At 46.6% G+C, this 23,116-nt stretch overlaps 1 protein-coding gene across 3 annotated transcripts in view; it reads left to right on the top strand.

Moving 5' to 3' along the window:
- USP18 (ubiquitin specific peptidase 18) overlaps window positions 1–22,416 on the top strand; it is a 28,487-nt gene extending 6,071 nt beyond the window's left edge. The window contains exons 2-11 of one of the 3 annotated variants that reach the window (XM_068560742.1): window positions 5,307–5,414; window positions 6,566–6,662; window positions 8,128–8,273; window positions 13,486–13,565; window positions 13,828–13,974; window positions 14,332–14,427; window positions 14,863–15,030; window positions 19,376–19,507; window positions 19,972–20,021; window positions 21,885–22,416. In XM_068560742.1, coding sequence (XP_068416843.1) covers window positions 5,411–5,414; window positions 6,566–6,662; window positions 8,128–8,273; window positions 13,486–13,565; window positions 13,828–13,974; window positions 14,332–14,427; window positions 14,863–15,030; window positions 19,376–19,507; window positions 19,972–20,021; window positions 21,885–21,930 — 966 coding nt within the window. In that variant the 5' untranslated portion in view covers window positions 5,307–5,410 and the 3' untranslated portion in view covers window positions 21,931–22,416. The remainder of the gene's footprint in view (window positions 1–5,306; window positions 5,415–6,565; window positions 6,663–8,127; window positions 8,274–13,485; window positions 13,566–13,827; window positions 13,975–14,331; window positions 14,428–14,862; window positions 15,031–19,375; window positions 19,508–19,971; window positions 20,022–21,884) is intronic. The other 2 variants (XM_068560745.1, XM_068560743.1) reach the window with 2 other exon arrangements.
- The last annotated feature ends 700 nt before the right edge of the window (window positions 22,417–23,116 follow it).

Below are 23,116 nucleotides of genomic sequence, written 5' to 3'. Positions count from 1 at the left end.
ATATGTTTGGAGTTTTTCCTCCTCATGATAAGTGGTAAAGCTGATGTTCTGGTTTTAATTCATCTTCACAAGATGTGAAGAATTTGCAAATAGGGTTTTTTTGTTTTTGTTTTTAATTTATTTATTTATGGCTGTGTTGGGTCTTCGTTTCTGTGCGAGGGCTTTCCCTAGTTGCGGCAAGCGGGGGCCACTCTTCATCGTGGTGCGCGGGCCTCTCACTATCGCGGCCTCTCTTGTTGCGGAGCACAGGCTCCAGACGCGCAGGCTCAGTAGCTATGGCTCACGGGCCCAGTTGCTCCGCGGCATGTGGGATCTTCCCAGACCAGAGCTCGAACCCGTGTCCCGTGCATTGGCAGGCAGATTCTCAACCACTGCACCACCAGGGAAGCCCGCAAATAGGGTTTTTTTCTTGAAAGACTCATGGCTTAATTGGGATTAAATAATTAAAATTTAAATACAATTCTTAAAGATTATTTTGTTTAATAGTATGAGAAGGCTGGCATACCAAACAATTTTGCAAAGTCTAACTCTGTTAGACTTGATACAGTCTAACTCTGTTATTCTCAATTACTTTAAAAATTTAATAAAGTTGTAAGCCAAAAAAGATATAATATCCTCTATAAACTATTTAGCAAACTTATTCTCTTTACTATATGTATTAATTTCTTTTCCTTTTTTAAGATTTTAAAATAATTTTATGCATATAATGGCCCAGACAATTCACTGTTACAGCATCTTTCTTTTGCAGTGAAAATTATGCTTTTATATCTCAACATACAAAGTACAATATATGAGATTTTCTACCCTAAGTTGTGTGGATCATTTGCAACTGGATATTCAGATATTAACAGTTAATCCAAGTGACCCCCCCCCCTTTTTGTTACACTGGTCACATGGGGTGGTAACCAAAGTGATCACTTGATTGTGTACCAGTGCAGGGACACCAGAAGGGGACTGAGGTGGGCGTTTGGTGGATGGCCTTTCAAAGGCTGAGGCCAAGGAGCAGATCTCAGATGAAGAATAATAATAAAGTGAAGCCACGCTTTGGTACTTTCCTACTTCATCTGAAAAACGTAAGTCTTCATACAACGTTTAGCGTGCATTTGGATGCAGTGCCACTATCATTAAGTGCTCTGGCAGTAGGTGGGAACGACTGGTCTTTCGGTATGATTCAGGGTTTTCGTATTAGGTCTTTTATTATCTGTCCTTGGGTGTGTGCTCCTGTCTGTTTAGTTGGTACCAGCCTTGGCAGTCTGTCTTCAGCCCACGTCCACCGGGACATTCCCATGTATCCACTAGGGGGCAATGCCGACACTCCCACGCCTGGTTTGGCTTCTGCTTTTCTCACTGGAGAGAGAGATCTAAGGGCATCTGCCTTTAAGGACTTCTCCAGTCAATTAAAACTGAGCTTGTTGGGGCAAGTCCTGGAAGTGATCTGTGGTTCGGATCTGTCAGCAGTTGAGTTAGCTGTGCCTTCACTGCTGGGCTGTGTGTGTGCTCTTTGCGGAGAATGACTCCACACCCGCATCAGACCATGTCTGTTTGCCTCAGACCACTGGCCTTGACTCCAAGTTCCAATTAATTAATTAACTAGTTAATGATAAAATAAACACTTATGAAACCCTTCCCCCCAAACTAGAACATTACTGGCGATTACATGCTCTCTACTTGTCTCATCCCTCTGCCTGCCCATTGGAGGTAATGACCTGGTCTTTTTTTGTTTTTTTAATATTTATTTATTTATTATTTATTTGGCTGCTCCGGGTCTTAGTTGTGGCAGGCGGGCTCCTTAGTTGCAGCTCACGGGCTCCTTAGTTGTGGCATGCGAACTCTTAGCTGCAGCATGCATGTGGGATCTAGTTCCCTGACCAGGGATTGAACCCGGGCCCCCTGCATTGGGAGCACAGAGTTGTAACCACTGTGCCGCCAGGGAAGTCCTTGACCTGGTCTTTTTGATCTTCGTTATCCATTTAAAAATCTTTGTCACACATGCACGTTGATGCCTAAACAGCATAATGTCTCATTTTCCTTGAGTTTGAATCTACAAAAAGAAATATTAGATATTGTCCTCTAAGAATTGCCTTTTGACTCAGCATTGTGTTTCTAAGATTCACCCTATTGTGACATGTTCAGTCAGGTGCAACTGAGGAATATTATTTCATTGTGTAAATTTATTACAGCTCATGTACCCATTCTTCTGACATTTGGGTCGAGCGCTTGGATTGTTTCCATGTTTTTGCTGCACAAACAGCACTGCTATGAACATTCTTGTTTATGTCTCCAGGGACACATGTAAGAATTTCTCTTTTGAATTTTTGGGTTGAAGTTAAGTGAATGTTTAACTTTACAAGATGATGCCAGGTTGTTTTCCCAAGCGACTGTACCATTCTACACCCTCCCCTAGTAGTATATAAAAGACCCTATTTATCTACATCCCCTCCAACACTTGGTTCCATCAGAATTCTTAACTGTTGCCAGTTGAATAGTGTAAAATGCTATCTCATTATGGTCAAGGTTTGCACTTCCCTGGCCACTAGTGACCACTTACTTTTTATAAAAACTAAAATTCTGGAACGTCTACATTTTATTCCAGTCCTGGCTTGGATGCACCCGTGCAGGTCTTCTCACAGTCCTTTGCACACTCTTCCCCACACGCTTCTCCCCCAAACCCCTGGGCTTTTTTGCACAACACCTGCCCTGCCTCAAGGTGCCCCTTATTTTAAACCATACCCTTTCCTCTTTAATAAACTCAGATCCAGACTCATTTTCCCCACGAACCCTACCCTCGTGAACATCAGTGAACTTAGGTTACTTCATTAAACCACTGAGTCCTGACGGGCCTCTGAGCCACTGGCTAGAGTACAGACGGGGGCAAGTCATTTAGCTACGTATATTAAGAGGCTTAAACTTCGTACACTGTGACCTTGTAATTATATTTTTAAGAATATCTCCTAGGGCTTCCCTGGTGGCACAGCGGTTAAGAATCCACCTGCCAATGCAGGGGACACAGGTTCGGGCCCTGGTCCGGGAAGATCCCACATGCCGTGGAGCAACTAAACCCGTGCGCCACAACTACTGAGCCTGTGCTCTAGAGCCCGTGAGCCACAACTACTGAACCCGTATGCCACAACTACTGAAGCCCACGTGCCTAGAGCCCGTGCTCCGCAGCAAGAGAAGCCACCGCAATGAGAAGCCTGTGCACCGCAGCGAAGAGTAGCCCCTGCTCACCACAACTAGGGAAAGCAGACGCTCAGCAACAAAGACCCAATGCAGCCAAAAATAAAAATATAAATAAATAAATTTATTAAAAAAAAGAATATCTCCTAGGTATTTAAAGATTCTTTTTTGAAGTGGACCATTTTTAAAGTCCTTATTGAATTTGTTGCAATATTGCTTCTGTTTTATGTTTTGGTTTTTTGGCCGCGAGGCATGTGGGATCTTAGCTCCCTGACCAGGGATCGAACCCGCACCCCCTGCATTGGAAGGCGAAGTCCTAACCACTGGACCGCCAGGGAGGCCCCCCTCCTAGACATTGATTTAGCGTCTGGTTGTATCTGAAGGCCACAGGTTTATTTGCACGGGGACAGCGGAGCGATTGAGGAAACAGCATGGGTTGTGCCCGAGCTTAGACCCGGGGGCAGGCCTGAGCCCTGGGGAGAGATGGCTGCCCGCAAAGCTGAAGAACTTGGTGAAATGAAAAGGCACGAGGCAGTGGGAGGACTGGGCTTGGATCCCACTTCCACGTGAAGGCCCTGCTTGTAGATACGAGGGAACATTTGTGCATGGATTGCTGTGTCGGGCAGTGCCCTGAAGACACCAGTGGGCGCTCCAGGGCAGGTAGGGACAGGGTATGATGGTTGTGACCTCACTCCAAAACACAAGAGACTCCTGAGATTCCCACACACCTGGGGAGAACTTACAGGTGGCTGAAGCCTGTGTTGCCAGGAAGACGTTGGTTCTGGTTAACATGACGTGGTTCACAGCTGCAGTTTTGTTGTGTCCATGACCTTTGGTTTGCCTGAGGAAAAGTCACATAGGTAGAAAAAGGTTTTATACCTAAAAATGTTCACTGCAGTTTTTTTTATAACTGCAAAAAATTGAAAACAGCCAGAATATTCTGCAATGTTTTGTTGCTATATCAGGCATCACTGTGAAATGGTTGAAAATATACTGCTTTTTCCATTTCACATTATAACAAGAATATTTGATTACAGGTCTCTCTCAATTGCTTGTGCCCATGCAAGGGAAAAAGGAGAAAGCCCAGGGCAGAAAAGAATGTGTCAGAAAGTTTATTTATGTGAATGTATACATATGGGCGTGGTGTTTGGGTTCCCAAGGACATTTGCCAGCCAGTCCTGGCTGAGTCTCAGCATTTCTTGGTGGAGCCCGTTGAGAAGAAGTCTCTATACCCTGTGTGTGTGTGTTTTGTCTGAGAAAGCTCAACAGACTCAAGGCCCCACCATTGATTTGCCCTCCTTTGACGGTGTAGTCCCAGCTGAGCTGTGTGTGGGGAAGGTTTCCTGGGGAGCACGCTTGGGAACGACACCCAGGGGTGAGCACAGCAGGTGGGCAAACGGAGGACTTGAACTCCCAAAATTTGCGACAGAGGCCTCAGCCAATGCTAAGGGTAGCTCGGGGGCTGGGCGACCCTTCAGGCAGGTGGTAAGGCCCTTAGGCCCCCTCATCGTCCAGACTCTGGATAGGGACCGGGCCAGCTTTCTTCACTGGGGTGAATTCTGGAGGGGGCCTCAACTGGGGGCCGTTGACCACCAACACCCAGCGGCCTGGTGAAGGGCTCCTGTCCCGCCAGAGTGTGAGTGGTCACCACCTTCCGCTACAGGCAGACATAGCTGTTCCCCGCCCCAGTTACTTGAACGGCCCTGTGTACAACACGCGTGGGCGTTCGCAGCAGCCCCCGCCCCGGGAGCCAGGACAGGCTTCCTTGGGGCCAGCGTGTGGATGGCAAGGAGAGGGCTTTGAGCAGCCTTCAGGCAGTGGAGGGCCTGGGAGTGAGGAGCAGGGAGACCCAGGTGTCTGGTCTGGACCCCTTGGTGAACGTCGAGCCATTTGCCAGAACAGAGGGCCCAGGGCAGAGGCTGTGGCCATGGGTCCCAATGAGGACACTGTGGGAATGAGGGACCAAGGGGACGGAGTCTCGCCGAGTTGTCGTTTCTCACCCTAGAGCTTTGCAGGCCAGTCTCCCCAGACTCTGGTCTCCCCCCAAGCCTGGCTCTTGGGGATCAGAACTGATCACTTGGACGTGCTTCCCCTTCTCTCATCCTTTCCTCTGCGGTGTGCTTTCACAGAGGTCCCGCCAAGGCCGGCTCATGAGAGCTCTTCCCGGAAGTGAGGTCGTGCCTTCCTGAAGACGCCCTGCAGCTGCCGTCCGGGGGTCTTGGAGTGACCGCTGATGGGTAAGGTGCCGGGTCCCTAGGCCGGTCTTGGCTGTCTCAGCGTTTCTCAGCAGAGCCCATTAGGAGAAGGATGGGAGCAGCAATGGGAAGAGGCACAGGGAGCCCCGAGCCCGGGCTCCCAATGGGCCGAGAACCCCAGTCTTCTCTCTTGACTGCGCAGAAATGCTTTGTTCGTCCGCTGGACCGTAGAGCTTTGTGGTTGACGATTGCTGCTCTCTGTGCCTCCACTTCCGCATCTGTGAAATGGGGATGATTATGATCCTGAGCCCATAGGATTGTTGGGAAGAATAATGAGGTTGTTGTGGAAGCTGCTTTAATCCTGTGCTTGGCATGTCGTGGCCCCCAGCCTTCCCCCGGGTGCTAGTGTGTCTGGTGACAAAGTGCTTCTGCTGATCGGGTTCCTGCTGACCACGGATTCTTACGTTCTTACTGCCCCAGCTCGTACACCAGAGCCCTTTCCCCGGGAGCTCTGAGATTAGTGGACTCCCTCCCTCTTAAATTATGCACCTTGTGGGGTCTGCGGAGCCCAAGGTTGGGTGGGAAAGGGGAGGTTGGTTGCTAGTGGGTCAGAGAAATACTACCTTTTGGTTTTCTCACATCCTCATAAGTTCCTTGTGGCTTCCAGCCTCTCAAGGTGAATTTAGATGAGGTGGATCTCACCCAGAGCTTTCTTCTGATTCCCTTCCACCACCTGGTAGGGCCTGGGCAGGGGCCTTACCCCCGGGGCCCAGAGTAGATTGCCTGGGAGATGACTCTCGCCTCTGAGCCCGTAGCTGCCCGCTGTGAGCCAGCTCTGTAGGGGCAGCTTGGGTGGGCAGGGCCCCTAGTTCTCCCCGATGCGCTGTCTGTAAGGTTTCTCTTCCTTTGCTATTACTGTTGTTTGGGTTACCAGTTTGACAACGAGTGATACACCTCCTTGTGGCCTCTCTTTTCCTAATGGACTGTTAAAACTTCTGCTGCTATTTCACTTTGCAGAGGCTCGTGTTTCTCTCTCCTTTCCAATTTGTTTCCAAGCTCCTTAGTGAATTCTTTGTGCCTCTGGGAGTACCTTATAGAATTTCATGTCCTTAGGAGGGTCTAGAGAAATGTTTGGTGTTTGTTGAATTCTGTGGCAGGGCTTTCCCTCAGTATCTTCCCTCTGCTCCTCATAGGCCCGGTCGGTTTACACAACATTGGACAGACCTGCTGCCTTAACGCCCTGATCCAGGTGTTCGTTATGAACATGGAATTCACCAAGATATTGAAGAGGTAAGGCAATTGTTCGGGCAGATAAATGTGTGTATTATTTTATGTTTTCAATTATTCAGTTATTCACAGTGGTTTGGACTTTTAGAAGTCTACTTCCAAAAGCTAACAGAGAAAAGATCTTGTTTTGCACAATCTGGATTATATACTATAATCATCTAAGATGATTTTTAAAAAATGTAAATGCTGATCCCACACCCAGATATTTGGTTTCACTTGGGGCCTAGGTGGGTGTCTAGGGTGGGGCCCAAGCATTCGTACTTTTCAGAAGATTCCCCAGGTGATTCTAAAGTGTAGCCAGATTGGCAGCCACTGATTTGGTTAAAAGGAAGTGGGGACCCTGCCAGTGTCAAATCAACGGGCAGGTCTATGAGTCTATTGATTTTTCTCAAACGAAACACATCCACATCCACACAGTATACACACCGTGAGAACCCTTCTTTCTTTTTTTTTTTTTTTTTAATGATTTTTAAAAAATTTTTATTTAGTTTTGGCTCCTTTGGGTCTTCGTTGCTGTGCGCGGGCTTTCTCTAGTTTCAGCGAGCGGGGGCTGCTCTTTGTTGCGGTGCGCGGGCTTCTCACTGCGGTGGCTTCTCTTGTTGCGGAGCACGGGCTCTAGGCGCACGGGCTTCAGTAATTGTGGTGCGTGGGGTCAGTAGTTGTGGCTTGCGGGCTTCAGAGCACAGGCTCAGTAGTTGTGGTGCACAGGCTTAGCTGCTCCGTGGCATGTGGGATCTTCCCGGACCAGGGCTCGAACCCGTGTCCCCTGCGTTGGCAGGCAGATTCTTAACCACTGTGCCACCAGGGAAGCCCGAGAACCCTTCTTTCTTCTCAACCGGTTCTGCAGAGAGATGCTGAGACTCCGCCAGGACTGACTGGCAAATTTCCTTGGGAACTCAAGCACCACGCCCATATGTATATATTCACATACATAAACTTTATCACTCATTCTTTTCTGCCTTTTGCTTTCTCCTTTTCCCCTTCCATGGGCATGGGCAGTTGAGAGATGCCAGTGATTAAACAAATCATTGCCAAGATACACTGACATTCCTTCATGTGTCCTTCCCAGAACCTAGATCATATTTGCTTTTGACCTTTGGAGAACTTCAGGCTGGCCATTTTGCTGTGGACGCAGGACCTATTGCACCTACCCTTCGTTTTGGTGTGACTGCCGTGCAGGGTGGGGAGAGGGGTGAGGCCGCAGCTGTGCTGATCCCCCTCTCGAGAGGATACTCCCCTATAGCTGATTTGCTAACACGGTAGCTCTTCATCCTTGTCTATATGTTTAAATCATCTGGGAAACTTAAAAATCCTGGGAACTGGGCCCACCCCCAGAAATTCTGATGTAGTTAATCTGCAGAGTGGCCTGGACGTGAGATTTTTGAAAGTTCTCCCAGGTGCTTCTGGTGTGCCCCCGGCACTGAGAATCGTGGTGACAGGGAGGGTCGTGGCTGTTCTCACTCGGCAGGATAACGGTGCCCAGGGGAGCTGAGGAGCGGAGGAGAAGTGTCCCCTTCCAGCTGCTCTTGCTGCTGGAGAAGATGCAGGACAGCCGGGAGAAAGCGGTGCAACCCATGGGGCTGGCCTACTGTCTCCAGACATACAGCGTACCACGTAAGGCGGTCCTCCTGCTCGGGCTCCCGGCCTGGCGCTCTGAGAGGGAGGGGAGCGCGAGGGGGAGGGGACGCGGGAGGGGGCAGCGGAGGAGAGGAGAGGAGAGGAGAGGAGGGGGACGGATGCTCAGTGAGTGAACAGGAAGGAAACCCTTGTGTCGGAGGCACGTGTGTGGATGCGAGATATCTCAAGGAGCCCCCATCTTCCAGGTGCAGCACTGGTGTTATTTATGCATGTATTACTTCCACACTCACTCTTTTTCTGCCTCTCGGTGGAGTAAGTAAGCCTAAGAGTCTCCTCAAAGCTGATTCAACTGCCGGTAAAGGATTCAAGGGAAACAGAATAAAGGCTTCATAAGGAGAAACCATGTTCTACAAAAGGAAACTCTTAAATAGCTTAGTTTTTTTAAAAAACAGCCTTAATGAGATATACATCACATACTGTAAAATTCAATCATTTAAAAATGTACAATTCAGAGGTTTTTAGTATTTCACAGAGTTGTGCAATTATCATCACAAACTAAATTTAGCAAATTTTCATCACCCCCCAAAGAAACCCCATACCCATTAGCAGTCATTCTCCTTTGTTTTCTTCTAGGTTTTATACTTTTAGCTCTTATATTAGATCCATGTTTCACTTAGAGCTAAATTTTGTGAATGGTGTGAGATAGGAGTCCAACTTCATTCTCTTGCATGTGGGCATCCAGTTGTTCCAGCACCATTTGTTGAAAATGCTACTCTTTTCCCACTGAATTGATTCAGTCTCTTTCCTTGTTACAACGAGCATCCTTTCATTTCAGCTTGACAAACTCCTCTCAGCCGTCCTTGTAAGGTAGGTCTAGTGGTGATGAGCTCTCAGTGTTTCTTTGTCTGGGAAAGCCTTTGTCTCTCCTTCATTTCTGAAGGATAGTGTTGCTGGATACAGTTTTCTTTATCAGCAGTTTTCCCTTTCATCACTTTGAATATATCATCCCACTTTCCCATGGTCTGTAAGGTTTGTGCTGAGAAATGTGCTGATAGTCTTATGGGGGTTCCCTTGTAGGTGATAAACTTCCTGTCTCTTGCTTTTAAGATCTCTCTTTGTCTTTGATTTTCGACAGTAGTTTTGACAGTATTATGATGTGTCTTGGAGAACATCTGTTCAAAGGGAGTATGTTTGGGGACCAGTGAGCTTCATGAACTTCAATGTCTAAATCTCTAACCAGATTTGGGAAGTCCCAGCCACTATTTCTTTAGATGAGTTTCCGGCCCCCTTTCCCCTCTCTTCTTCTGGGACTCCATTAAAGTGTAGGTTGTTTCTCTTAATGGAGTCCCATAGACTTTCTTCAATCCTTCTCAGTCTTTTTGCTCCTTTGACTGGACAGTTTCAAATGACCTGCCTTCTAGTTCACTGATTCCTTCTGCTTGGTCCAGTCTGCTTTTGAAGCTCTCTGTTGAATTCTTCAGTTCGATATTCTTTGGTTCTTTTTTATGTTTTCTATCTCTTTGTCAAACTTCTGTTTTAATTGTATTGTTTTCCTGATTTATTTAAATTGTTAATCTGTGTTCTCTGGTAGCTCTCCGAGCATCTTTAGAACAATTATTTAGAATTATTTTTCAGGCAATTTGGTATCTCCATTTCTTTGGGATCAGTTACTGGAAGTTTACTGTTTTCTTTTGGTGGTATCATGTTTCCCTGATTGTCCATGATCCCTGTAGACTTGTGTAGGGACTTTGCGAAGAAGGACCTTCACCTGCAGCTGGGGTGTGCTGTGATCCAGGTGTAGTGCTGTGAGGCTTGTGGTGGTTCTGGGTCTGGGTGGGTGTGATATCTCATTGGCTCAGGCTGCTGGGGTCCACGACCTCGATAACTGTGCCATCCTTGGAGAGAGCTGCAGGGGGTCTGAAGTAGCTGCAAGGGCTGTGAGGTAGTATTTCATTGTAGTTTTGATTTGTATTTCCCTAATGATTAGTGATGCTGGGCATCTTTTCATGTGCTTACTGCCATTTGTATGTCTTCTTTGGAAAAATATTCCAGTTCTTTGCCCATTTTTGAATTGGATTATTTTTGTTGTTGAGTTTAAAAGTTCTGTATATTCTGGATGTTAATCCCTTATCAGATATATGCTTTGCAAATATATTCTCTCATTCTGTGGGGTGCCTTTTTACTCTGGGGATACTGTCTTTTGATGCATACATTTAAAAAATTTTCGTGAAGTCGAAGTTTTCTATGTTTTCTTTTGTTACCTGTGCCTTTGGTGTCACATCCAAGAGGTAATTGCCAAATCCAAGGTTGTGTGCTTTTGTCCTATGTGTTCTTCTAAGCATTTTATTGTTTAGGGTCTTACATTTAGGTCCTTGATCTGTTTTGAATTAATTTTTGTATATGCAGTTAGAAGCGTTCAACTTCATTTCTTTGCATGCGGATATCCAGTTTCCCCAGCATCATTTGTTGAAGAGACTATCCTTTCCCCACTGTATACTCTTGGATCCCTTGTCAAAAATTATTGGACCATACATGTGAGGATTCATTTCTGGACTCTTTATTCTATTGCATCAATCTATATGTCTGTCCTTATGCCAGTACCACACTGTTTTGGTTACTGTAGCTGTGTAGTAAGTTTTGAAATGAGGAAGTGTGAGTCCTCCAGTTTGTTACTCTTTTTCAGAATTGTTTTGGCACTTTGGGGTCCCTTGAGATTCTATATGAATTTTTTTTTTAACAATTTTGCTTATAGCTAGAGGAGTGAGTGGAGAGTATAGTTTATTTATTTATTTATCCATTTTTATCTTTGGCTGTGTTGGGTCTTCGTTTCTGTGCGAGGGCTTTCTCTAGTTGCGGCAGGCGGGGGCCACTCTTCATCGCGGTGCGCGGGCCTCTCACCATCGCGGCCTCTCTTGTTGCGGAGCACAGGCTCCAGACGCGCAGGCTCAGCAATTGTGGCTCATGGGCCTAGTCGCTCCGCGGCATGTGGGATCTTCCCAGACCAGGGCTCGAACCCGTGTCCCCTGCATTGGCAGGCAGACTCTCAACCACTGCGCCACCAGGGAAGCCCCTATATGAATTTTAAGATGAGTTTTTCTATTTCAGCAAATATCTTATTAGGATTTTGTTAGGGATTGCATTGAATATGTAGATTGCTTTGGGTAGTATTGACTTTTAAATAATACTAAATATTCTAGTCCATGTACATGGAATGTGTTTCCATTTATTTACGTCTTCTTTAATTTCTTTCAGCAGTGTTTTGTAGTTTTCATAATACAAGTCTTTTACCAATTTGGTTAAGTTAATTCCTAAGTATTTTATTGTTTTTGAAGCTATTATAGATGGATTTGTTTGTGTTATTTCATTTTCAAATTGTTTATTGTTCATGTATGTATAGAAATACAATTGACTTTTATGTGTTGACTTTGTATCATATTTTTAATTTCATTTATTAGATCTAAAAGCTTTGTTTCGTGGAGTCTTTTAATATATGAGATCATATCATCTGCAAACAACGGTAATTTTACTTCTTCCTTTCCAATTTGGATGCATTTTATTTCTTTTCTTATCTAATTGCTCTGGCTAGATCTTCCAGTACTGTGTTGAATAGAAGTGGTGAAAGCAGGCATCCTGCTTTTACAGAGACCCGCACTCCACTGTCCCAGTTGTATGTCACCTTTCTTTAGCTTTCCATAGCAGTTTGTACACCTGGGGAATTTTTCTCATTCTTCTTCTTTTTTTTTTAAAAAATAAATTTATTTATTAATTTTTTTTTTTGGCTGAGTTGGGTCTTCGTTCCTGTGTGCGGGCTTTCTCTAGTTGCGGCAAGCAGGGGCTACTCTTCTTTGCAGTGCACAGGCTTCTCATTGTGGTGGCTTCTCTTGTTGCAGAGCACTGGCTCTAGGCATGCGGGCTTCAGTAGTTGTGCCACGTGGGCTCAGTAGTTGTGGTGCACAGGCTTAGTTGCTCCACGGCATGTGGGATCTTCCCGGACCAGGGCTCGAACCCGTGTTCCCTGCATTGGCAGGTGGATTCTTAACCACTGTGCTACCAGGGAAGGCCCTCTTATTCTTCTTTGAATTGTGAGTACATGGATACTTGCCTCCCACTAGACTATAGGTTTCTTGGGGACAGGAACTTTCTCTGGCCTGTGCAATGCCTTGCACGTAGCAGGTGTGAAGGAAGTTATGGGTTGCGCAAGCATCCCTGTATTTCTTAGATGAGTCGGGATTCCTGGTTCTGGGATGGTCAGGTGCGGCAAGGTGGCTCTACGTGGCAAGCTGACGCGACTCCCCTTATGTCCTTTGTGGTGGGCAGCCTTCTGAAAATAATTCCCTGGAGACTGCATCAGTGCAGCCTGCTACCAGCCTGCTTGTCTACGGTTTGGGATTATTAGCTTGGAATGTGGATTAATTAACCATTCAACAAATATGTAATGTTCACCTATTATGTGCCAGTTACTGAGCTGGTAAGGGAATTAGACTGACAGAGTATTTGCCTCTATGGAGCTGACAGTTTAGAGGAGAGACACAGGCCAAAACAAAATACAACCCCAAAACATTAAGTACAGATTGTGATAAGTATCACAAAGGAAATTGTGTTGAGATAGCAGATATGAATGTTTAATACCTTTTCTTGCAACGTCTTTGCGACTCGGGAACATGGATTCATTCACCCCTGTGCACCGCTTGTAGCCTGATGTTCACGTGTGTAGGATTCATGGCCTATTCCTGCTTCCTCTCCGCCAGCACCCTCTAACACTGAGAAGGTTATTTCCCTTCTTGTTCTCCCGGACACCTTTGGGGAAGACCTGGGTCAGGTATTAGTGTTGGGAAACTGCTCAATTTTTAGGGGAGTGAATAAAGAAAATATGGAGAGGCATAGAGAAGTCAGTAGCCACAGGAGTCCAGTTGGAGGCTTGGCAGGGACATAGGAGAGAATCCACCACTGACTATTGGTTTTGTGTAGCTGGATTCCCCAGCAGAGGGCAGCATGGGTGGGTGGCAACTCAGAGGACAGAAGACTTGTGTGATGCGGTGGGGCTGGACTTTGAGTTTTAAAAGGAGTTCTCAAAATCAATACCAAGCTGATCTTTCATTTGTATGACTGAACATCCTGTGGAAACTTAGCCTGAAAGCGGGGAAAGACAACGTGACGAGTGTTCGCATGCATCTAGGTAGCTGGGGCAGGAGGGCATGACAGGTGTCCCTGGGTCCTCACCCTGGGCGTTGCTTTTCTCTTTGGCCAGTGTTTGTCCAGCATGATGCTGCCCAGCTCTACCTCACAGTCTGGAACCTGATTAAAGACCAAATCACAGATGTGGACTTGGTAAGTCCTAGAACGAGAGAGCTCCGAAGATGAGCATGCTGTCTGTGTGACGTGTAGAGAGGATTGAAAGGGGAAATGCATGTAAAATGCTTATCACGATTGCATAGTGCAGTTGCTGTGATTTCTCTGCGCCTTTGTGAGCGAGCGGAGAGCGGCTGCCCTTCTGGAGCTGTGTGCGGTGGCTCCAGCGCTGGAGCTTGGCCGGACCTGCTTACTCGCGGCTTTCTCTGCACCTTCATCCTCCTCCCCCTCCCTTTTGCAGGTAGCGAGGCTGCAGGCCCTCTATGCCATGCGCGTGAGGGAGTCCCTCGTTTGCCTTGGATGTACCGTGGAGAATGACAGAAGCAGCAGCATGCTGACCCTCCCCGTCTCTCTTTTCGACATGGATTCAAAGCCCCTGAAAACACTGGTGAGGGGTCCTTGTGGGGAGTTTGCTGTTCCCGCACAGCCCAGTGCTGCTGGTGCCCCCTTGCTTCTTTAATCCACCCTTGGCTTTTAAAAAATCATTTCCGTTTCCTTTGCATGGCTCTGGCTAAGTTCTCCTTTCATTTGCGGGGGGAAAAAACGTTTCTCTTCCTACGGCCCCTTATCCTCACTGCTTCCTCCAAAACGTAGGTCTTTCCTGAGACCCTGGCACATGTACCACGCTGGGCTGGATGTTAGGGGACCTGGGGAAAACCAGGAGAGAAGCTTAAGCTCATCGGCAGGGTGAGGGGTTGTACCCAGAAGGAAATAACCCTGCCTTTCCCTTGCTCCCCTGGGACAGGAGGACGCCCTCCGCTGTTTCTTCCAGCCCAGGGAGCTGTCCAGCGCAGACAAGTGCTTCTGTGGGAACTGTGAGAAGAAGACCTGCTGGAAGCAGGTACTTGCTCCCAAACCGAATGCTTCTGGCCCGTCTGGGGTTCCCCTTGGGGGCCTCCCGCTGAGGGAGGGAATCCCTTCAGGCTGGGGATCCTGGGGCTTGTGACTTCCAGGGCTGTGGATACGCTCCTCGGACCCCATCACTGAGACGGACGGGGGAAGGCACAAGAGCGGGGGCTGTTTTCCCCTCAGGGCCAGACTCCCCTGGGAGGGGAGCAGACCCCGTAGTTCTTCTGGGTTCCTGGGTGGAGCCCTGGGCTTCTTGAGCCTTCTGTGGGGGGCCCAGCAGATCCAGCAGGTGGGGCCCTTACCGTGTGATTCCATTCCGCTCCCTTCTTTTTTGGAAGACGAACATACCGTCGGCCCTGGTGTTTCTCGGAATCGACCTGTTTCAAGTGCCTGGGACTCGTCTCCACGGTGACTTTGCTTTTTCCAGGTCTTGACGCTGACCCACCTGCCCCAGACATTGACCATCCACCTCATGCGTTTCTCCAGCAAAAATCTGCGGACAGAAAAAATCTGCCACTCACTGTGTTTCCCCCAGAACTTGGATCTAAATAAGCTCCTTGAGATGGAGGGAGAGCCGTGCACTGCTGAGGAGCAGGTGAGGGCCCCTCGTGTCCCTTCCACCCACCACGTAAGACAGCCCGTCCTTTGTTTGTCTTCCCTCCCCCGAGCTGATTGGCATCAAGATCACCGGAGATGCATTTTGAGCATCCTTCTTTCCTCCTGTGGCTGAGCTCAGGACACGGAGGGACGCTCACCAACGGCTTGGTATGATTCATAGAAACATATTCATACACTCGAGAAACACTTGTTTCTCTAAAAAGGAGTTTAATGATGGGAACCCGAGTCTCTTTAATAACAGCGATGGGCTGTTAGCCTCACATTGCCACCAACATTTGCTGTTGGCAGTTGCATTTCTTTTAAGATTCAAAAGACTTTATTTCTGATGATTGCATTTGCACTCATCTACCTCACAGCAATGAGGGAAGGAACCCATAAGTCAGAACCTTCCTTTTAAATAGGATGTGCAGTGCTTATGTAGCCACAGGTAACCACGGCACCCTGGGTTCTAAATAGAGCCCCAGCCTAACGTTCTACTTCAGGCAGCTTATGCTTACCTTGGGGATAATAAGAAAGCAGCCAGCACGTTGGGCCAAACTGATTCAGAGTAAAGTTGGATTCAGTTGTCTTGAGCTAATAAATTGTTGGGAAATTCTGAGAAAAAAGTGACATAAATGTCTTTTCTCCATAGGTTTAAAATGCTACATTTATTCCCATACATATGTGAGTCCATTTTTGGACTTTCTGTTTTGTTCCACTGGGCTGTTTACTATCCATGCTCTAGAACCATGGTTTTTTAAAAATTGAGGCCTGACAACGTGTTATAGTGGCTCCTTCCCTGTTCAGGGCATGTACATTTCATAGGATTCTCAGTTTCTTTCCTTCTAGTTTCCTTATTTCCACTTGCACAGCCTACCTAATGAAATGTATCTTAAAATTTTTTTCCTCTTGAAAAGACTTGTGAGGAATTATATAATGAATCTCCACATCCACCAACGGCTTAAACAGTTACCCAAACTCATGGCCAGTCTTGCTTTACCTACACCCCATCCTCTTCTTTCTCCAAACCTCTACTGGATGATTTTGACGCAAATCCCAGACACCATACATGTCATTTGTAAGCATTTCATTATGTCTCTCTAAAGAATAAGCACTCTTTTTCTAAACATGACCAATTCCATCTTATGATTCTTTAATATCCTCTAATAACCGGTAAATATTTGGATTTCCCTGACTGTCCTGTAAGTTGTTTGCTTTGTTTGAATATACAGCCAAGTAAAGTCTACACTTGTATTTGCTTACCTTTGTTTCTCCCCTCCCTCCCCCTTGCCTTTCTTTCTTCTTCAGGTTAAGTTTCTTTGATGTTTCCCCTCCTTTTCTTTTCCTTGAAATTTATTTGGTTGAAGGTTTTTTTAAATGTATATCCAGAATTGGCTGGCGGGTCTTATTTGACATATTCCTCTAGCCCTGGTATTTCTTGTGAACTGAGAGTTAGATCCAGAGATTGCCCCGCACTTTTTGCACAGCAAAGGAAACCATAAACAAGACAAAAAGACAACCCTCAGAATGGGAGAAAATATTTGCAAATGAAGCAACTGACAAAGGATTAATCTCTAAAATATACAAGCAGCTCATGCAGCTCAATATCAAAAAAACAAACAACCCAATCCAAAAATGGGCAGAAGACCTAAATAGACATTTCTCCAAAGAAGATATACAGATTGCCAACAAACACATGCAAGGATGCTCAACATCACTAATCATTAGAGAAATGCAAATCAAAACCACAATGGGGTATCACCTCACACCAGTCAGAATGGCCATCATCAAAAAAATCTACAAACAACAAATGCTGGAGAGGGTGTGGAGGAAAGGGAACCCTCTTGCACTGTTGGTGGGAATGTAAACTGATACAGCCACTATGGAGAACAGTATGGAGGTTCCTTAAAAAGCTAAAAATAGATACCCTGAGAAAACCATAATTCAAAAAGAGTCATGTACCACAATGTTCATTGAAGCACTATTTACAATAGCCAGGACGTGGAAGCAAGCTAAGTGTCCATTGACAGATGAATGGATAAAGAAGATGGGGCACATATATACAATGGAATATTACTCAGCCATAAAAAGAGATGAAATTGAGTTATTTGTAGTGAGGTGGGTGGACCTAGGGTCTTGTCATACAGAGTGAAGTAAGTCAGAAAGAGAAAAACAAGTACCGTATGCTAACACATATATATATGGAATCTAAAAAAAAAAAAGGTTCTGATGAACCTAGGGGCAGGACAGGAATAAAGAGGCAGACGTAGAGAATGGACTTGAGGACACGGGGAGGGGAAAGGGTGAGCTGGGACGAAGTAAGAGAGTGGCATGGACATATATACACTACCAAATGTAAAATAGATAGCTAGTGGGAAGCAGCCGCATAGCACAGGGAGGTCAGCTTGGTGCTTTGTGACCACCTAGAGGGGTGGGATAGGGAGGGTGGGAGGGAGATGCAAGAGGGAGGAGATATGGGGATATATGTATATGTATAGCTGATTCACTTTGTTATACAGCAGCAGCTAACACACCATTGTAAAGCAGTTATACTCCAATAAAGATGTAAAAAAAAAAATCCAGTGTAACATCCCCACATGAGAATAGAGAATGATTTTAGCCCTCCCTTTTGGGGGACTAAGTTTCGTTTGTCCTACCCTCATCCTGTCCCTTTCACGATCCTGTTTCAAAGTCTCAGGTTAGGGATATTATTTGACTGTGTTGAGAAAACAAGTACAGTTTTCCTGACTCATGTGGAGATCTTGCTCACAGTCAGTGAAAACTCTTTCTCTTGACACTGTTCTCTTTTCACAGAGAATTCTCTCTTATCTTGACTTGCTAAGATTTGAGGGAGTAGAAAGACTTACTGCCAAACCTAGTGAATACTTTTTGGTCTTTCCCTTACTTGATCTTTTTGTGATATTCTGTTATTGATCCTATTCTCCTTCAAAATCTGCCTACTGTAGGCCTCTCTCCTGGGGTTTCTTTCTCCATTGCTGGATCCTTTACTGCCCATTTTTATTGGTATTTAGTTTTAATTACATTCCTTTTTCTTCCCATTTGTTGAATGTCATCTCATTAATTCTCATGGTTTCAATCACCTCAAACTGAAGACTTCCAACCCCTGTCTCCTGCCCAGGTCTCACTCTTGACCTCCGAACGGTGTGTCCACCTCCTACTCAGTGTTGTCACACGGTCCCCAAATGCACTGTCTTCATCCCCAATCACCTCTGTTCCATGTGTGACTTTATAGCAGCAGCGTCTTCCTAATTTCCAAGCCAAAAATCTGGGGTTCATCCTTGTAGTGCCCCCTACTTGCTCCCCCACCACCATATCCATCAGTTGCAAAGGAACTTATTATTTTTCCTTAACTTTGCACAAATCTGTCCTCTCGTCTCTACGTTTGCCCTCACTTCCTCAGTATAGGGGTCGAGAGCTTGGGCTTCGAAGCCGGGCAGGCCTGGGTCGAAGTCCCGCCTCTTCTCTTTGTAAGCTCTGACCCTTGCGTAAATTACTCTGCTCCCTGAGCTCAGATTCCACATCTGCGAAGTAGGATTTATGCTGGCACCCAGTTTACAGGTTTGCTGTGGATGTTAAATGTAACAATGCATGTGAAGACTGAGCGGGGTGCTGGCAGTCAGCTAGTAATTGCCGTGTTAATAATGCTTATTATCATTTAGGGGCTGCTCCCGGTAGTAATGGCTGGGCTCTCACCACTTCTTCCTCGTGCCCTTGTGGTTCCCTGACTTGTCTCGTTGGCGCGGCCTCACTTGAACTCTCAGTCCGTTTTTCGCGCCACGTTATTTCAGTGTTTCTCAAACACAAATCCGATGACGTTGCTCTCCTGCGTAAAGCCTTCCGACGGCTCCCCCTGCTCGGGATAAAGTTCTGATTCCTGACTGGGCCTTTGTGGACGTTAATCCCATGGCTCCCAGCACCCCCAGCTGCGTTTCCGGGTGCACTGTTCTGTTCCCACCGGGCCTCCGCAGTTCCTGGTCCATACCCCATCACGCGTGTGCCATGATGGCCCTTCAGGATCAGTTCAAGCACGTCTTCTCTGGCAGCTTTCCTCAGCTGGTCATTCCTTCTCCTTTTTGGGGCAAAAAGTGGTTCTTCCCAGATTTACCTCCAAATGCATCTGGTATAAAACATGGCATTACAGCTCTGGCATAATTAGCTGTGAGCCTTGTGGTCAAAGACGGTTTTCTAGTGCCCCGGAAGCACCAGTGCCTGGCAGAGAAAGGCACTGAATAAGCAAAGGCGCGATGAAATAGTTTCCTCCTTCTAGACGAGGGTCAGAAGAGGAGGGATGATGGGGGTCTCTTTGTCCTTGTGTCCTTCAGCATGGGGGACGGTATGAACTCTTCGCTGTGATTGCCCATGTGGGGAAGGCTGACTTCGGTCACTACTGTGCTTATGTCCGGAGTTCTGTGAATGGAAAATGGTTCTGCTTCAACGACTCCAATGTTTGCTGGGTGAGAAACATCCTCCAGAATTGCCTCTTGCCCTGGATTCTCCATCTCTAATAAGTTCTGAGCCAGGACTAGATGGGCCCTCAAGGCCCAGACACCCTGTGGTCCTGTTCTCTGTGTGGGGGGCCTTTTGTGGGGTTTGAGGCCCTTTTCTTCATGGAGCCCCTGTCTGGTTCACAGCGCTCTGCTACTGCACTTAGCTCAGTGTCTAGGTTTTTGGGATTCTAGGCTCAGTGCCCTGCAGCCTCGTGCTCTGGGGGAAGCTTACTGAAAGCAAGAAGAGTCAGAAAGAGTTAGAAAATCTTGGCTTGGCGACACCAAGTTTAAACAGAGGGACAGTGTACTAAAGAGACTTCATACACATGGCACCTGTCACTAGGTGATCCAGGTCACGGGTGTAACGGGGGTGGGTTTGTCTGGGTGAGTGAGGGAGGGCCGCTTCACCTTGTCTGTCTGTGTGCTTCCAGGTGTCCTGGGAAGACGTCCAGTGTACCTATGGAGATCACAGCTACCGCTGGTGAGAGAAGCACTGGGGTGGTGGGGTCCCAACGCGCTTACACACCCTGAGCAGCATAGGGTGCTAGCTGCTCTATGAAGCGCTCACGGACTCAGCTGCCACTTGACTTTGGATGGCCCCCTAGTGAATACTGCTCAGCCTCATCTTTCAGTACCACCCACCACACTGCTCTTCCTGCAGTTTAGACTCCAACAGTACTAAAGTATAAGTGGCTCCCGAATATCACGCTGTCCGTGGCTTTGCGCATGCTGTTCCTGGCCTGTGCTGCCTTTTCCTAATTTGTCACTGCGGCAAAGCCCCTCTCGTGCTTCGGTACGTCCGCTCGTGCCCGCCTGCTCTGTAAAGCCGTCCCAGCAGCATCCGGCAGGTTTGTAGGAGCTTCTCAGATGCTTTCCCTGCATTTGGAGCTCACCTCCTTTACAGCAAGGATCCCACTGCTCTGTAATTGTTCGCCTACATAACATTCTTTCACATTAACTGTGAACTCTTTGGAGGCAAGGATCACTCTTTTCCTCCTTCTTTGTCTGGTACAGTGGCTTGCATGTAGTAAATAACAATAACTAAATTGTTAAAAATCAATAACTACAGAGGGGAAGCTGGAGAGAAAAAACTGGGTGAAGGTAAAGCAGAGACTTTGTCTTTCCTGCTAAGCTTCTGGCTTAGAGGTGACATTAAGTATGATGTGCGAGATGACCCCAGCTGCACACGTAGGCCTTCACTTGGAAACTAATGAATTAGGTGAAATTCGTGCTTGAAATCCTCCCCGCCTCCACCTTGTACCTTTCGTCTTCTCTTCCTTTTCTTCTAAGCATCTCCCTTAGATGCCCACTCTTTGTCACCTTTTGGTTGTCAGTGATCCCCCATTATTATTATTATTTTTTAAAATATTTATTTATTTATTTGGCTGCGTGGCGTCTTAGTTGTGGCACGAGGGATTTTCATTGCAGCGCACGGGCTTCTTTCTAGTTGTGGCATGCAGGCTCCAGAGCACGCGGGCTCAGCAGTTGCAGCACGCAGGCTTAGTTGCCCTGCGGCATGTGGGATCTTAGTTACCTGACCAGGGATCAAACCCATGTCCCCTGCATTGGAAAGCGGATTCTTTTTTTTTTTTTTTTTAAATTAATTACTTTTATTTTTGGCTGCATTGGATCTTCCTTTCTGCCCGTGGGCTTTCTCTAGTTGTGGCGAGCAGGGGCTGCTCTTCGTTGCAGTGCGTGGACTTCTCATCGTGGTGCCCTCTCATTGCGGAGCACGGGCTCTAGGCACGCAGGCTTCAGTAGTTGTGGTGCATGGGCTTAGTTGCTCCATGGCATGTGGGATCTTCCCAGACCAGGGCTCGAACCCGTATCCCCTGCACTGGCAGGTGGATTCTGAACCGCTGTGTGGAAGGTGGATTCTTAACTACTAGACCACTAGGGAGGTCCCGATAACCCATTATTTAGATCAGGGTTTGGCAGACTTTCTCTGTAAAAGGCCAGAGAGTGAATGTTTCAGCCTCTGGGACACACAGTCTCTGTTGCAACTCCTCAACTCTGCCTCTGCAGCACAAAAGCAGCCACAGATGATATGTGAGTGAATAAACGTGGCTTTATTCCAGTTATGTTTATTTGCAAAAACAGGGTTGGATTTGGCTCACGGGCTCATAGTTTGTCAACCCCTGATTGAGACATTAACTAGCAGCTTAATAGTAGTTATTTTCCCAGGTCACCAGTTTTGTCCCCTCTGAGGTGATGGATATGAAGACTTACTTGATCCAATAACCTGGAAAGTTTTCTGACGGGTGTCCTATCGTGAATTAATAATGTATTAATTAACTATGAATGTTTCATTTCTGTGACGCTGTTGCAATTGTTTTCTTCCTAGGCGGGAAACTGCATATCTTCTGGTTTACATGAAGATTGAGTCCTAATGGATGTACCCTAAACCTTCAGAGACCTACAGAGTATCATTTTCCTTTTCAGTTCCTGGATCTGCAGACTCTTTTAAGATATTCTGCAGTGAGGAGAGGCACCGTTTTGAAATTGTTTAATTAAACTTTATTTATAATCAGTGATGATTATCAAAATATTTAACAGTGACACTGTGCATGTTTGGATCAGTCAGAGTGGATACTTCCACCAGTGGACCCTGGCCCCATGGCTGCATCATGTCCAGAGTACTCCTGCTGTGCAAGGGGTAGTCCTTTAGCTGGGAGATTGCGGAGCCCAGGGGCTCCCAGGGGAGTAGAGACCAGGCCAGCACTGGTAGCAGGGGGCAGTCAGGTGGCAAGGGGCAGTGGTAGGGAACTATTTCCATATTTTACAGCTAAGGTTACTGTACTGGTTGGTACTGGCTGTATATCATTTCTGTTTATAATTTAAAAAATTTTAGAACCTGTATCAATTACATAAAACTCAAGTGCTTTGTAATTGTTATTCATTTATTTGGCAAATATGTATTGATCACCTACTCTCCATGAGATGGTGTGCCAGACACAATAATGAATAAAGTTCTTTCTCTCAAAAGGAGTTTTTAGTTTAATGGGGGTTATACTAAGGGTTAATGCTACAGGAATTCAAAGGAAAGTGAAATTGCTCCTGTTTTGGGGCCATGGGAGAAGACTGAAGGCTGAAAAGGGGCTTAGAGTGAGGACAGTTAGTTTACAGGGAGAAGCATACCCAGTGGCATGCTTGAAAGGGCAAGGTTCAAGGTCCAAAGATCATCCACACACCTGGATGGAAGGGAAGTGGGGCTCAGAATGTAGAAGGTCTTGATCTAGGCGCAGAAATTTGGGTTTAATTTAATAAGTAATGAGGAATTTCTTTTTTTTTTCGGAAAGGGTTCAAAAAGGAAAGGAACAGTTAGTGGTGTTTTCGTAAAATGGATTTGCCAGGGCTGGCGACATGGATTAGAGACAGGATGGCAGAGCGGGTGGAAGGGCGTTCACAGTCTCTGGAGCCACGTTAGAGGAAGAACGTGGACGGTGAGGGGCGGTCCCGGGAGACTCCATACCAACCTGGGAGGTGAGTATGTGGACACCCTCGTCTTACAGATGAAGTGACTGAGTCCTTCGCATGTTTAACGACCTGCTCCAGGTTTCATACTTGGTAAGTGGC

The sequence above is a fragment of the Eschrichtius robustus genome, chromosome 13 (assembly GCF_028021215.1).
Source record: "Eschrichtius robustus isolate mEscRob2 chromosome 13, mEscRob2.pri, whole genome shotgun sequence".
In the NCBI taxonomy this organism is placed as follows: Eukaryota; Metazoa; Chordata; class Mammalia; order Artiodactyla; family Eschrichtiidae; genus Eschrichtius; species Eschrichtius robustus.
Note: the sequence above shows the minus strand (reverse complement) of the source record. Positions and strands in the feature narration are given on the sequence as shown.